Source organism: Scomber japonicus, chromosome 13 (genome assembly GCF_027409825.1).
Source record: "Scomber japonicus isolate fScoJap1 chromosome 13, fScoJap1.pri, whole genome shotgun sequence".
NCBI lineage: Eukaryota > Metazoa > Chordata > Actinopteri > Scombriformes > Scombridae > Scomber > Scomber japonicus.
In genome coordinates, this window is record NC_070590.1 from 9,827,133 (window position 1) to 9,843,463 (window position 16,331).

The window sequence follows — 16,331 nt, forward strand, 5'->3', positions numbered from 1 at the left end:
TGTTTGAATCCACTCTGCATAAGCCAGAGGAACATCTCTAAATTGACAGTATAGTTACAGAATATAGGCTTAATGTTGTACAGCTTATGTGGAAGAGTGTATGTGTAAACAGACATTTTAGTGTATTTACTTTTTTAATTTCTATACTTAAATTGTGCCTTTTACTTATATAACATGCTCTGTTAATATTATGGCCATGCCAATAAAGGAAATTCACACTGCAACAGTCTGACAATGTTTTCAGGACAAGTCCAGCTGACCAACGTATACAGAACAGAACATTAACAAACCGATTGATGATTCAAGGAAGTTTTGTCTGTGACCGTAAAAGGTCATTAAGTACATATTATTTTACAGTTCCTCTCATGTTGTGCTGTGTACTCTTGAACTCTATCAATGTCAGACACTATAACCTTCATAGTCTGCCGATTTAATTAAACCATTTCAGAATCAAAATCAACCACCATTTAAAATAGCCTGTTATCCTCATGATTGCGCCATCATTGCAAAACGTTTAGGTGAATCAAAATGAGCACAATATGTCTTTTGTTTTAAAGGAATCTCTGGTGGGGATCCCTCTATGAGTTGTTTGGATGATGCAGTAAAAATTGACTGAGAGGCAGTGCCACCTTAAGGTCGCTCCCAGAACTGTGCGTAATTGCCAGACCCATTTTAGTGACTGAACTTTGATTTCTTTGGGTTCATGAAGAAGAAAATAAACGTATGGTTACTATAATAAAGTTTTATAGAATATTCACTTGATACTTACTGCAGGAGTCGTGGATTCCTGTCAGCGTTAATAGTTTAGACTCGGACTAACTGCAACACTTCAGAGTTAAAGGCCCAACTTTGGCAGAGGGGTGAACAAACAGAACAGGAAAGGTTAAAGTTAAATGTTAATGTGTGATGGAGATGCTCTTTGGGAGGGAACAGAATAGTTCAAAAATTAAGAAAAGTCCAAGGCACTCTTCTGGCAAAAAACAGAGCTGGGTTACAGTCTTTAGATTGTGACACATACGGATAAAATTAGAAGAAAAGTAGACTCTTCAGCATAGAAATGCACTACAAATGCATTCGATTCAGGATCGGATGTGAACAATCTCTACCTTTCTGTTGCTGCTGCACATGTATGGTATTTGTGGTAAGTCCTGACAACACGTTGATCTGGAAATGCTGCTAAAACAACAGTTTGGTATTTTCTCCTTGTGTAACTTTGACATGGAAGTTACGTTTCACAAGTGGCCTGTGACGACCTGTTGTTTAACCTGTTACGTTTCTGTTGTTAGGCTGCAGCTCACGTTCTGTGTGGGTGCTCATCCAGTGATTTAGGCTACTCGAGCTGCCACTTATGTTGAAAATTAAACGCATGACATCCTATCTGTGTGTACATACATGCAGACACATAACGAAACACATACAGTAACGCTTACTTCGGATGATTTACGGTGGAACAGACGATCTGTTCCGCCCCTCCTGCACTGTCTCCAAGCTTCTTTTACTCAGTGACACCCTCCCCTAGACCCCCTATAAACGCATCTGCGTTACTGTCTTAACCAACACCATTCTCAGTGACAAGACGATAAGAGCTTCTATTACATCCTGACAACACATCCTCAACTTGAGATTCACGTCCAGCCTGTGCCAACACAAGTGTGTGACTTACTTATCGGTCCGCACATAATCTTAAGTGGATACGGATTACATTTACGTTTTTAAAGTTTTTTTTTAAACTGTAGGCGTAAGTGATTTGAAGGAAAGAAATGGTTGAGAATGGGCATAATGGCACCTACACAATTTCTGGGGCAAACGGATATTCCAAGAAGCCTAAAGAGATGGAAGGACGGGGATACTGGGGGACCAAAGCCGAATTTATCCTGACGGTGATGGGCGCGATCATCGGACCTGGAAATGTATGGAGGTTCCCGTACCTGTGCTACAGAAACGGCGGAGGTGAGTGACTTTCTTTTTCTTTTTCAGTTTTCATGTTTCTGAATTGGTCCTCTAGGACAATTAGAATAACATTTTTACATTTGTATTTGTGAAATATATTTTCTCTCGGAGCATTTTGAAGTAAATACCTCTCTTACTTGCAGGTGTGTTCTTCATCCCATACATCTTGTTCATGTTTACCTGTGGGATCCCTTTATTCTTCCTTGAGACTGCCGTAGGACAGTATACCAACCAGGGGGGGATTACGTGCTGGAGAAAGATTTGCCCACTTTTTCAAGGTAAATAAAACGACTAATTTGCCTACAAATAATTTTTAAAATATGAATGATAAGATCATGATACAACGTCATTTGTCTGTTTCACCGGACGCCTTGTGCGTAATTACGCACTAAGTCCATCCTTCTGACCATATCACCGTTTGTCATCCTATTGATATTGAGCAGATATTTCGTACTTTTTAAAGTCACAGCATAATGATAATGTTCCAAATAACCCATTTTTGCACAGAGCACTCTTTACTCAACACACAGCAGTTGCATCAACATACTGTAATGTCTTTGCGTCGCCTTCACTCATCTTATGTACATATATTTTTTTCTCTTCATTGGCAGGCGTGGGCTATGCCAGTCACTTGATCATTGCATTCAGTGCCACCTCCTACATTGTCATCATTGCATGGGCGTTCTTTTACCTGTTCTCATCCTTTAGTGCGGATTTGCCTTGGGCCACATGTGGTCACTACTGGAACACAGGTAGGCTGTCATTTTGGCAAGGGCTTCATGAACCCTTAGATGTAAAGTGTTGTTAATGAAATTAGAATTGAGCATGAGGAGCTTCCTTTTTAGTCAAGATCTAAGTATGAATTTGATCACTGTAGTTTGCCAATATTGTTGAAAAACCTGTGGGTATTATATCCAAGGCTGCATGTTATGTGTAACTCTGATATGACATAGAAACAAAGGGTCGGTCTTGTTTTCACTGATAATTTGATAATTTATATGTTTGAACTGTAATCAAGCAGTTTTAAATAATCTCTAATACTTACTACAATATGATATCCATGTCATACAAAATTTACTTTGAAATTTTATTTCCTTGCATTAGACTCATGCTTGGACTCAAGCCTTCCCAATGTGAGCTACAGCATGGCTTCCAGGCTGAACATGACTCTTCCTGTTGTGGAATTCTGGCAGTAAGCACTTTGTCAACTCTAAAAAGTTTTTTTCAACCCTGCCATCTCCTTTTTTCTCTGTCTTTCCCTTTTCTTTTCACAATACTCTGATTCACTCCAGATCCTCTCTACCTCCCCTCCTCACCCACCCACCTGTTGTCTTAGCTGACCTCTCCTTTCCTGTCACTATTTGACTCCATTTTTCCTTTTAGTCATGTAAGTCACTTTCACCTATTATTCATTTTGATCTCCCTTCGCTCTCTTCCGCTGCCTAGGCACCGGGTTTTGAAAATCTCTGGTGGTATTGAGGAGGTTGGCAGCTTGAGGTGGGAACTAGCCTTGTGTCTCATCCTGACCTGGGTCATCTGCTATTTCTGTGTTTGGAAGGGTATCAAGTCCACAGGAAAGGTTAGTTGATTTAACACTAAATGGCATTCAAGAATATTTCATATGTTACAGAAACATTTCCCCAGAATGTTGGTGAAGTCTTTTAGATATTTAGCTGACTCTGATTTTTTTGTAGGATTGTGCACATTTTCTGTCTTCCAAAAGTTGCAACCTTTGATCCATGATGTCATGACACTTTTGGATCAAAGTATTTCTCAAGTTTACTTAATAACAATATTGCTTTTTGGATGGCTTGGATGTTTTCCTGGAACTTTTCTCCTATCACAGCAGTGAGTGTGTGGAATTTTGTGTCAGAAATAAATCCCAGCAATATGTGCAGTAGCCCAATTAAGATGTTGGGACCTACCTCTGTTCTTGTAAGAGTTCAGTAACCTGCAAAATCCCTCTGACTTTCTCTGTTTCCTCTTTGACTTCAGGCAGCCTTCTTCACAGCGACCTTCCCCTTCATCATGCTGTTGGTTTTGCTCGTGCGTGGTGTCACCTTACCAGGGGCAATGACTGGGATCATTTACTACCTCTACCCTGATATCTCTCGCCTTTCAGATCCCCAAGTAAGAACATAAAGGCTCTATTCTTCAACCTCCCCATTATTTTCTCTACACTTGAACATACACATGCATGTATTTCTTTGACATTTTCAGGTGTGGATGGATGCTGGGACTCAGATTTTCTTCTCCTATGCCATTGCTCTTGGTTTTTTAACCTCCCTTGGGAGTTACAACCCTTACAATAATGACTGTTACAAGTAAGTGCACTGCTAATCTGTCAAAGCTATCCTATTGGAAATTAAATTTTAACTTGAGCTGGATACTTGCATGCATCCATTTCCACAACACTTGGTATCTTCTCCATCCTCTCATCAACTGCTTACACATTTGTAGAGATGAATTAATTTGTCTTTCAGGGACTGTTTCTACTTGTGTTTGCTGAACAGTGCCACCAGCATTGTGGCAGGATTCGCTATTTTCTCTGTTTTGGGTTTCATGACCTACGAACAAGGAGTGGATATATCTGAGGTTGCCCAATCAGGCAAGTACCAGCATTGTTGAGTTCAACTTTATAGTGAGTATTAGAGTGACTATTTTAATACATGCGAGGCTTGCTGGGGCAGGATAATGCACAGACACTAACTCTTCACCCTTTGTGGAAATTGTGCCAAATCGAATGTGATCTGTGTGAATCTTTATCCTGCTTTTTTGCAGACCTGACACTTTTTTAACTTGAAGCATGCAGCTCAGTTCGGGTTAGCATGATTACTACTAATCAGTGAGAAGTACAGTAGGAATGCAGAGAGTCACTGTTGACATTAAAACTTTTTAGAAACAATTCAGTATTTTGTGAGTTGCCTTTTTTTTGCAACCAGTGTGCTGACAAGTCTCTTGTGCCTCTAACATGCAACTGTCCTTGACTCACTTTTGGAAAAAATAAAACAAAACCATCTCAGCTGCAAATGTCTACAGCTAGACAGGGAGTGTTTTTTTAAAAGCCAGAAACAGCAGCACTTGACAAGCAGTTGACAACAACACTGTAAAATCCCTGCAGATACACAGTGTATAATGCTGACCGTGTTCAAACATTTGAATCATTTCCCCTTTTCATGTGACTGTTTCAGATTTTACTGTGGAAAACATTATCAAGAGTGAGATTTAGAATGCTTAGAAGCTGTCTGATCAGAAACTGTTGCAGCTGTAAAATGCATTACCAGTCCTGTTGTATGCATGTAGCTGTTTTTCTAGTCACTAGTGTTTTCACATTGTGTTTTCCTTATGTGCATATTTCAAATGCTGCATTAAATTGATAAACTTATTGGATATCCTTCCTCCATTTTTTTGGTGTTTTCAAAGGTTGAAATTAGTAGGTTTTACTCTCTTCACTACTGTGGAAATTTCTTAAAAATTAGATTTAAATCGATCATAACCTCGTGGAAATTACTCATTAAAAAGTGAACATAATCCTCAACACTGTTCTATGGGTGCACAAGGGACATCTCCATTCGCTGCCTATAATTTAGGTTTTACTGTACTTTGTTACATATTACCCTGCTTGTGTGTGTTTTTTAGGTCCAGGTTTAGCATTCATTGTTTACCCACGTGCTGTTGCCATGATGCCCATGCCTCAGGTGTGGTCGGTGTGTTTTTTCATCATGATCATCCTGCTTGGCTTGGACAGTCAGGTACCAGTAAAACCTCTCCGAATGATTGAATGAATTAATGATACAAAATATTTTGTAGTCCTGACGAACTGTCCTCCTACTGGCACGTAACAGTTTGTCGGTCTGGAATGTCTGATGACGTCAGTGGTTGACCTGTTCCCATCTTACCTGCGTCAAGGCTTTAGACGTGAGCTGCTTCTACTGGTTATCTGTTGCATCTGCTGCACACTGGGATTCTCTCTGGTCACTGAGGTTCGTACATTACACACTAAGAAGTTTGCAAAACCCCTTCTGGACTATGTACATGTATTATTGTAAAAAAAAGTTCAGCATTTAGGGAAATATGCTTAAGTCATTTTCTTGTTGAGAGTTTGATGAGAAGATTGATACCACTCAAACGACTGTTCATTCAGTTTGAAGCTGGAGCAAGCTGGTTGGCTTATTTTAGCACATAGACTGGAAAAAGAGGGAAGCAGCTTCACATTGAATGGACATGATCTCTCTGTGGTTGTGAAAACAGTAGCACCATCTGTTGTGTTAGAAAGTATATGTAAATATTACATTTATCTTAATTTTATAATTAGTTTAAACTTAAGTTTGGATTTAAGTTAAAACATTGTTGGGAGTTTCAATCAGAGTTTCTATAATTTTGAAGAGATTTTGGATCCTGGATCTTTTGAATAAAAGTTGTAGAAAACTGGAAAACCCTGAATGACTCTATTGCAACTTTTCACCCAGTTTGAACTTCCTGATACCACCTGATAGTCTTGGTTGCAGTGTGAATGCACAGTCACAGTCCACAAGACAACTGTGAAATTAAAGGCTTTATTGATAAATTTGATTAGATGGGGGTATTGACCGAAACAAATTGTAGTACCGCCTTATTTACAGGTTCTTGGCCTCATGCAATCACATGAAGACAAGTATGTTTCACATGTTAAGCTCTTTTGTTGTTTCTTTGGTTTGTTGTTCATTGAGGTGTGTCATCATCAGAGACCCAAGGCTAGTTTTCATCCATTGGCTAGTTGTGAGCTGGCAGAAAACAATGTTTGTAAGACATGTACATGACAAGAAACACAAATAGTTATAAGCAGAACACAATAAAAGCATAGTAAACTACAGTTGAATAGAGCAACAAACAAACAGTTACAATGAGTACTGTACCTGCAGCAGAGGTCAGTCATTAAAAACAGTGTGACCGGTTTCTGCCAATAGAAGCACACCAACGCCAACCATTGTCTGTTGCTCTGTCAGAGGGATGCAGGAAAGCCTGCCAAACCCTCAAGCAGGATTCTTGCCAGTTTTCTGATGTTACACAATTAATTTCTCACACCTCTGAAATCTGAATCTTTAGTACCAATGCCAAAAACATTATCACATGAATCATTTAACAAAATCAGTTTGCAGAGCTGTCATCTCAGACTAGCTTAACAGGTCTTTTCCAGTCATTACACAATATCAATACACATTCATTACTGATGCCAATGCTGCTTGTGAGGGATTTTTTGTATGTGTCGTATGTACCTTAACTTCTGTAAACACCTAAGCCTCAGGCATTTTGTGAAATCAGACACGACACCTGATAGTAAAACTAACCGTTTTTGATCTAGTAGAGGGTCAGCAAAGGTTATCAGTATTCCTTGGTTGGTTTCTGTACTTTATTACTTTGTTACTTCCTTTCTCTCCTCTCAACCCCAACTGGTCGAGGCAGATGGCCGCCCACTCTGAGTCTGGTTCTGCCTGAGGTTTCTTCCTGTTAAAAGGGAGTTTATTCTTTAAAGTTAAAACCTGAAGAGTTCGGTTTAGAACCTGCTCTATGTGTAAAGTGCCTTGAGATAACTTTGTTGTGATTTGGCACTATACAAATAAAGATTGATTGATTGATTGATTGATTGATTGATTACTGTGTTACTTTATTACTTCATTGTCCTCTCTTATTCAGATTTCCACAAGGTGTTACAGTATAAAAGCTGAAACAGTTTGTTGTCATTAGAACGACTGTATGTCCTTCTCTGTGCTGGCTTGAGTAAAAGAGAAAGATTCATCACTCTATTGTCTTTGATTCTTCAGAGAAACGTTTAGTAAAACATTTCTACTACATGCTAAATGCACCATTTTAAATGAAGGGTTATATTAAAGAATTACCTGCTGCTTTTTATCATCAGAATTGCTTTGGGGAGAGTGAAAATTGATCCAAAAATGGATGATAATCGTTATTACCTTCTGTGTTAGGGAGGGATGTATCTGCTCCAGCTGCTGGACCATCACGTCTGCAGTGGCACCACCATACTCTTGCTCTCTCTCTGCCAGTCTGTCAGCATTGCCTGGGTGTACGGTAAGTCACAAATAATGACACTAACAAGGTAAAAACTACATCCCCAATTTTCAAATTATGAGACATTTTAGTTACAAATACTCTCAAAAACCAATTTCCAATTTCTAACACTTTTCCTTTTCTTTAAAGGTGCTGAACGTTTCTATGGCAACATCACAGACATGATCGGTTATCGTCCACACCCATTGATGATGTACTGCTGGCGTTACATCACTCCCTTCGTCTGTTTTGTAAGGATTTAGTCATTTAATTCACTGTCATGTGACCTGTGCATCCCTTCCACATATATCACTATCTCTGGTGTTTCTGTCTGATGTATATAGAGAAAAGTAGGACCACCCCAGTGAGAATTACTGTATGTGTAGATGAATCACAGGTGCAGATGCACAGAGCTGTGAACATACACATAGATGGTGGATTTATTGTATCGTGATAACAGTATAGCACTCATCTTCACCTCTATCTTAACTTGCAATGCCAGAAAATTACAACCCAAAGTCCTAACCTCAACTGCTGCCATCACAAGTTAAAGGTTATGTTACGTTTGTATTTCATTCATGTTCCCTTCCCTAGTGGTTCTGTATCTGCGGACTGTAACTTTAAAAATGTATCCACTTTGTCTCTTCTCATCACAGGGCACATTCATCTTCTCTTTGGCCAAATACACTCCGTTGAAGTTCAGTAAAACTTATGTTTATCCACTCTGGGCCAACATCATGGGCTGGTTCTTTGCCACTGTCTCCCTCTCACTCATCCCGCTGTTTGTGTTATATAAAATGATGCAGGGAGAAGGCACTCTTAAACAGGTGAGCATGTTGTCTCTCTCTGTAATGAAAAATGAAAAAGCAGAGTGTTACATTGGAAAGCTAGAATTCTCCGCATCTAGCTGCTGACTCGCTGATGTTTATCATTTTGTGGTTGTTTGCTGTTCAAATTGTGCTCTGCACTGATGTGACAAATATGTACTTTTACTGAGTAAACAAGGTTTGTATAAATCGTGTTTTGATTTGTTAAGAGGGCATTAGGGTCAGTGTTCTACCATTCATAAAGAGCTCTGTGGCTGAAAGTATTTGTGTTGGCCTCACTTAAATCTTGGCTGTCACGACTGTACAGGGGCCTGTTTGATTCTAGGTATGTGCAGAGGTTGTTTAAGTGCAGCTTGGCCTTGTATACAATAAGATTCCTGGACTTTCTCCAAGATTTCTCAGCAGGATTTCTCATAACCTCTACCATATTAGCTGTTTGGAGAAAACACCCTAAGCATGATATTACTAGGAAGACATTTGAACTTTTCACTTTTGAATGTAGGAAGTATTCCTTGCTTAAAGGGATAAGTGTAATGATATGTTAGATTTGTCAGCAAATCTGATAAATAGACCAAAAGTAAATTATATTTGTGTGTGCAGATTTATATATTTGGTGGGGATCAGTGGGCTTGAGACTGAATGCCATAGAAAGGTTGTACAAGTCTGAGGTTTTTAAGAGATGTACTGTTTTTAAGAGATGTACTGTTTCATGCTGGATTTGGGTCTTATCAAGGGATTTGTTGACAGTAACAAAAATATAAAACATTGCCAGTCTTATCCTTTAATCCTTATCATAGACATATTAATGATAATCAGATTTTGGTTGGTTGTATCTTTTTTTAACTTAAAAATTGCCTCACTTTACCATTTAAATGTTTTTTTCTCTCCTGTTTCGCACAAAGAATAATACGTTTTATTGTCATCATGCTTGTGAACACGGCCACATCATTACAGTGCAAATTACTAAAAAAAGAAAACCGACAGTTGTAATATCAAAACTTATATATCAAATACCACATGCTAAATGAAAAAGCAGCATAACGTTATTGTTCACACAGACAGGAGTATCAGTGCAAAAACGATTAATTACTTCTGGTATGCACAAAGTAATAGGGACCGCTCAGATATTTTAAGCTCACCCTTGTTTCTCTTCTTTCCTCAGCGTTTCTTATTGCTCTGCCATCCTGTGGAGGAACTCCCCGTGGATCAAAAATGTCTGCCTGCAACCAGTGGTACTCCTCAACACACAGAGCTCAAACCTTTATCCCACACAACCACAAATTGAGTGAGGTGTCCAGCAGAGAGGATTACTGTAAATTAGTCTGTAGTGCCCTGGGTCTGTAGTTATTAACATCATAAAAATGCTCTGAAAAGCCAGGTGAAAACTGGGGCAGGGAGGAAACTGCTGTTATTAGAAGAGTTGCATTAAAGAAAAGAAAATAATAAGGGACATTTAATACATTCTTGGGCACCTGTACCCCTGAAAATGCAAAAAAAAGTGGTGTAACATCCAATATATATAATCCATAAAATGTGCATTTGGAGATAATATGGATGGAAAAAGCCGCTGAATTACTCATATTACTTCAAATAAAGACTTTTGTTTATCATGGGCAATACAATATTGTAAAATCATTCCAAATCATGTCTCAGAGGGTGAATTCTCAACTCGGTGTCTGTACTACATGTGAAACCCTTACAGATAACTCTGAACCTACTTCCTAGACTTCTGAAGCTCTCTGGGAATGTGATAAACAGCTTTAGTTTATGAGTAGGAATAACAGTGGATAATTTTCACCCTGTCACCATGACGCAGTAGTTGGTTTTACTTTTACTTTTACTTTTACAGCGAAATAGTATTTGACTTTACTGAAATTGTCTCATTTTGTAAAGATTGATTTTATTTGTTGCTCCAGAATATGGGTTATGCAAGGATGCTAAATCTGTTCTGAGACATAGGCACCATTTAAAGTCTACATATCCTTATATCATAAATGTCAGATTGTTGATCACCATCTGACATGTTGCATTTTGTATGTGTGTGTTTTTAGAATGATTTTTCCCCCGTTTTTGTAACTTGAGTGAACTGATGGTGGTTGCTGTTGTTATTTTATTGTGCATCATACATTAGCTCTTTTTGTATTTCATAGCATTCACTGGCTATATTTGTTTAATCATTCACTTCCCTGTATAGTATATTTGTATCTAAATCATTCATTCGTCATATTTGGAATGTGTACACCCTGTATAGCACTATGTACTGTACTTCTTTACAAAATGTACTTATGATATAATGTATATGATCTATATTAAGTGCCTTTCAACAACATTGATCTACAAATAATTATGAAATAAAAAAAAGTATTTGCTTGTAAAATGCGCCTGTTAATCTCTCAGCACATGTCAGTATTCATTATAAATCGATTCCAAATGGTATTTTATTATTTCTATATGTCCTTCCTGTGTGCGGGGTGCCAGCCTAATGGGAGTCAATGTAAGCCTTAAACTTTTGACAAGCACATGACCTGAGGCTGGTCTCTGATTGGCTTCCTTTAGTTTTCTCACATCAGTGCGCCCCAGACACGCCCACTTCTATTGACAGCGAATTGTTTTTATTTAAATGTTTTTTAATCTACTGTGATTGGACAATAGACCGATAGCTCCACTCACTCAGTTACAAGCCAAAATGTACAGGTCCCAGTGCAAACGTGATAAACCGCATCTCATTGCCATCACCATCTCAGACAACAAGATAGAGGATCAGCATTGTTCATGCACTGCAGGGTAAGAAATGTAATTTCAATCAACTTCAATTAATTAACCAAAGTGCCACTGAAGTTAAGGTTTTTTTTTACTATCTTTACCAAGAGTGTCTCCGTTAGGTGCTACAGTATTTACATTCAGCATAACGTTTGCCAACCATTGTTATCTCGGCTATTAGAGATAAGTTAATGAAGCTAAGCTCCAGAAGTTAACATTAATTTAACTAGAGGCCTTTGGACAACAGCTAACAATGATGTACGATCAGCAAAGTACCGCACAACTTTATCCAAAGAAGACACTTTTCTCGGTTGAGATGTGGCTTAAGAAAGGGTAAAAAATACACCCCATCGCCCAGCCTCTCAGGATACCTTGTGTCGGAGTTGCATGTACACGTTGCATGAACACTGTTTGACCATTTTTAAACTTCAAATCTCAGAAAAACTTCATAAAACCTCATAAAACTGACTTTCTGCAATGCATTTCAATGGCAGTCCAGACAGAGAATGTCCGAGTCCATGGGAATGGCTCTACGCACTGTGACTAGCTCATTGTGTTTGAGGGGACTTAGCCATAGGTCATTCACACCCACCCGTCAGCTGCTGTCACTCAAACTCATGCTGACGGTAGTTTCAGGGGAAGTGGAGCCGCGGATATTAAAGAAAATTGTTTGGTAATTTCTATAAAAAAACATAATTTCACAAGAACTAGGAGACAAAAAGAGAGTAAAGCAGTTTGGACCGGACTGTTGACAGCTCCAACAGTAGGTGATGGAGGAGCTGAAACCTGGAGCTTCTCCTGCTACTGTTATGAGACACGGAGCTGGCTAGCTGGATGTGGTGGGAGTTATTCCTTTCATTGCCTTATCTGTTTGCTCTTTCAAAGTGTCGGCACCGAAACGTTGTAGACAATGACAGAGGAACAAGACCTAAAACATCTCTAAAAACATGCAAACACTAAAGCTGCAGCCATCAAGACAATAACATGAAGCTCAGTTTCTTAACAGGCTTAGCATTGCTGAGCTCTGTCTGCAGCTGTTTCACCACATCTGGCCACATGTTGACCTCCTCTATGCCAAGCTCCACAAGAGGAACATAGATGATATCAGTGGCTGCATCCAACAACTTCAACAGGATATACAAAACATCAGGTAGTAGCTGCATTCCTGTTTTTGATAGACTTTATAAAAGACATAACTATGAATAAAGTGTAGAAGATTAAAATGCATAAATACAGGATAAGAAACAATGAAAGTAATTTTGACTATTACAGTTGATTTGGGGTACATTTAATTATTAAAGTTAAATAAGTTATGCTTATCACAGCAGTGTATAGTGCTTAATGCACCTATTGTCCTGTTTAGGTATTGCAACAACTAACAGATTACAGCAAAATCATGACTGAAGACACAATAACTAAAATATATATGGTGGTGTCTCTTTTTAAGCTAATTACTTTATTGGTAACACTGCTTTAACTGCTGGTATCTTTAGGTGACATGAGTGAAAAGGGCATTTTATATCATCTCTAATTATATATTTTTTTATTCCTCTCTCTGTGGGTCTGAGATACCATACTGGGACAAACCAGGGAACATTATAGTGTGTTGTGTTGTTTTTAGATTGGTTTTCCTTTCTTATTTGTATTTTTTGCTGCGGTATGAAGTGGTGCTACAGTTTGTTTGACACTAACCCCAGGACCACCAACCATCAAACTGCACCCCCCCTAAAAATTTTTGTCACCAGCCGCCACTGGTGTCATTGAAGAGGTGTGTTTGTGCATATGATATGATATTGACCATGGGTACAACCCATTGTTAGTCATTTATAATGGATTAGTGGTGAACAATGAATATACAAGATTCTGATGCTTTTTCATGTTTTTTTACTTTTTCAAGCATTTTTTGTATTTTGTCTACTGTATGCAATCTATGGGTACACCGATAAACAGGGATTAGTGTTTCAATGTTATTTTGGTCACTGCAATTTTTAGTCATGCAAGTGGCATTGCTCTGGCGGCCATTAGTTGGTCCACCTCTTTCCTGCATTCATTCTAATAACTAATGCCCTGACTTTGTTTGTACCACCATCATGAGGTTCACATTTGTGGTTTTGATTGAAATGTCTCTACAACTACTGGATGGATTGTCATGAAATTTGGTTCAGACATTTGTGACGCTGTGACTTTTCATCTATCACCTAAACCCACGTTTTAATAAAATAAAAATACTCTGGTTTAAATAAAAATTTGCTTCTGATGTGGTTTTTACCTCAGAGAAGAGGAGAACAATAACTGTAACACACTCAGTGGTATGTACAGTACTGTATGCACAAATCCACATGTACACACTTTTATACTGGCACAGATGCACAGATGTTTTAATCAAAGAGGGCTGATCTTTACCTCTGCAGCCTTGACCTTAGCATCCAATACCTCCCACTTTACACTAAAAATTTCCCGACTTCCATCACGAGTATAATAAATCCATGTCACAAGATGCAGAGGAAGGTTCCCAACTTCTTGATTTTTGGACTGACATGTTTATAAGATCCACAGTAGATTACATTCTTGCATTTGTGATGCTGATTTGTAAAACTCATGAGCAGGACAGCACTCCCATTATATGATTACATGTTCAGATGTTTTGGGCAAATGTTGCTCTTTAGTAGGCAAACTGGCAAAGAATTATCTTGTAGTTTTTTTATTTTTGAAGATTCAGCTCCAAAGCGAGGCCGAGTAAAGTGATTGAATGCAAATCTTTAGACAAAAAGCCAGTCAGAAAATAGAAGATTTGACAAAATATGTGTGAAGCGCACAAAGTTTTATTATATATATATATATAGTATTTTTAAAGTTTTTCTGCACACACCTGTTTTCTTTAATGTACTCAGCTGTTGATTCTGGCAAACTGACTATCTCGGGCACAACTTGTTAAAAAATCAATCTTTCAATATTAATGTAAACCTACACAAGTTAAAGCTGAGACATGGTACTTTAATGCAATATACTTATTTTATACTTTATTTCATATTGAATGTGTTGAAGTGGACCCTAAAGAAGAAAAAAATGTGTAACTGTCCATGGAGTCATCATAATAAAATGATCATGATAAGTTGAAAGGACATTTAATACATTTTGACGTGGTAGTCTGAGGTCTATGTGCTCCAAAGCATGAAGGCAAAGTAAGGTGAACCTTCTAATGTACATGAATCAAATGAGACAGGATTATGCTTTAAATTATGAGTTGAAGATAATCAGCTTTGTTTGACAGGCTCCTGTTGTGGCTCTGGGGCAATATGTCAAAACATTGAAAAGCGTTAATTAAACTCTTATGGGTGTGAACTGGCAACCTTAGATACAGTAGATTAGGAGTCAGAGCAGGGCATTGTTGGTAATAACAGGTCTGAGTGTGAATAACAGGATAATTAGGATAATTAAAAGCCATCAAAGCTGTGAACAAATAAAAATGGATTAAAACTGGTTTGTGAATGTTTGAATGTCCCTAGGCTTTAGGATAGCAGACTTGCTTTGAGAAGATGTTTGTTCTTGTGAAGAGTCTGAACTCTCACAGACTCTGGAGAGTCTCACAGACTCTGACTGTTGGACAGATCATAAATGTGATCTGTCATAATGTGACATGTGATCTCTCCAACAATAGCAGGGGGAAGGCTGCTCCATGTTGTTACAGCAGAGTGAAGAAAGTTCCTGTCAAGGCATTTGGGGTTAGACCTGAGGAGTGACAAGGCATGGCTGGGTAGTAACCTCCAGGTGTTTTGACCTGGGACATCAGCTGAGGTAGCAGTGCTTTCACGTCTGCCGGGCAATTGGGGGGGTGCATTTTATAAAGGACAGTTGTGGTAGTAATTGTTCTGCAATGGCTCAACTTGGTGATGGCATAGTCTTTCACGGCCTCATACACACCAATGACCTTAAATACCTTTTTTCTGTATATCATCTAGCTCCTTAAGAACTGTTTATGAGGCATTCATTCAGACAAGGCAGGAGTACTCCATTACACTCCGGATGTGGGTTTTGTAGACGTTGGCTCTGCCTCAGTCAAGCTTGTTGGCCAGCTTCCACGGTGATCCATGACCTTGTCCCACACATTTGCAGATGTTAGTTGGCTGGTCCACTGGAGTTTGATTTTCGTGTTCCCAAAGAAGACATCAGGGCAGGATAAATTCTTCGTTGTGAACAGTATTATAGCCTTATATTTGCAGGGCTCAAAGGGGACCTTCCAGGCATCAGTCCACTTTCTGATGTTTCTCAGGTCAAGTTTTGTTAACTTTAACGTTTTTGTTTCTTGTTGTGACTTGTGAAGCACATTGAATTCGTAATCTTAGAATCTGCTCTGAAGATAAACTTACTATGCAGAGCTATAAGATTGTGAAAACAAACAATAAATACAGTAGTTTAGGACATACTATGTAGTTATAAGCAGTTGTAAGGACATTTGTAGTACAGTATCATTGTACACTAAGCCTCCAGTGTGCTCTGACAATGCATGTTACTTTAGTCACTAAAACACGTCACCCTGTAAAGCTTTGTTCTTTAAGTTGATTCAGTGTTAACAAGGAACATGGATTCATTTTGAACACCAGGTGCCCATAGGGAGATGAATCCAGGGGAATCAAGGGAAGTATACAGACCAACAGCTAACCAAGGTTTATGCATGAATTATGAAATGAGTGACCTTCTCCTCTAATGGATTTTGTGACCCAAGTTGTGTTTAAATGCATTAAAATGAAC

At 38.6% G+C, this 16,331-nt stretch overlaps 1 protein-coding gene across 1 annotated transcript; it reads left to right on the forward strand.

Moving 5' to 3' along the window:
- The first annotated feature begins 1,832 nt into the window (after nt 1-1,832).
- On the forward strand, nt 1,833-10,107 carry LOC128371811 (sodium- and chloride-dependent GABA transporter 2-like). Its single transcript, XM_053332187.1, has 14 exons — nt 1,833-1,950; nt 2,094-2,228; nt 2,562-2,702; nt 3,055-3,142; nt 3,397-3,533; nt 3,950-4,080; nt 4,171-4,274; nt 4,434-4,558; nt 5,590-5,702; nt 5,796-5,933; nt 7,914-8,016; nt 8,146-8,246; nt 8,652-8,822; nt 9,985-10,107. Exons 1-14 carry the CDS (start codon nt 1,833-1,835, stop codon nt 10,105-10,107), a joined length of 1,728 nt encoding a protein of 575 aa, XP_053188162.1.
- The last annotated feature ends 6,224 nt before the right edge of the window (nt 10,108-16,331 follow it).

Excerpts from the sequence above, each read along its gene's own strand:
- LOC128371811 (XM_053332187.1), top strand. The coding sequence starts at position 1,833 with ATGGAAGGACGGGGATACTGGGGGACCAAAGCCGAATTTATCCTGACG. Across the intron at positions 1,951-2,093 it reads GTGCTACAGAAACGGCGGAG|GTGTGTTCTTCATCCCATAC; the intron begins GTGAGTGACTTT and ends TCTTACTTGCAG. Across the intron at positions 4,081-4,170 it reads CTCGCCTTTCAGATCCCCAA|GTGTGGATGGATGCTGGGAC; the intron begins GTAAGAACATAA and ends TGACATTTTCAG.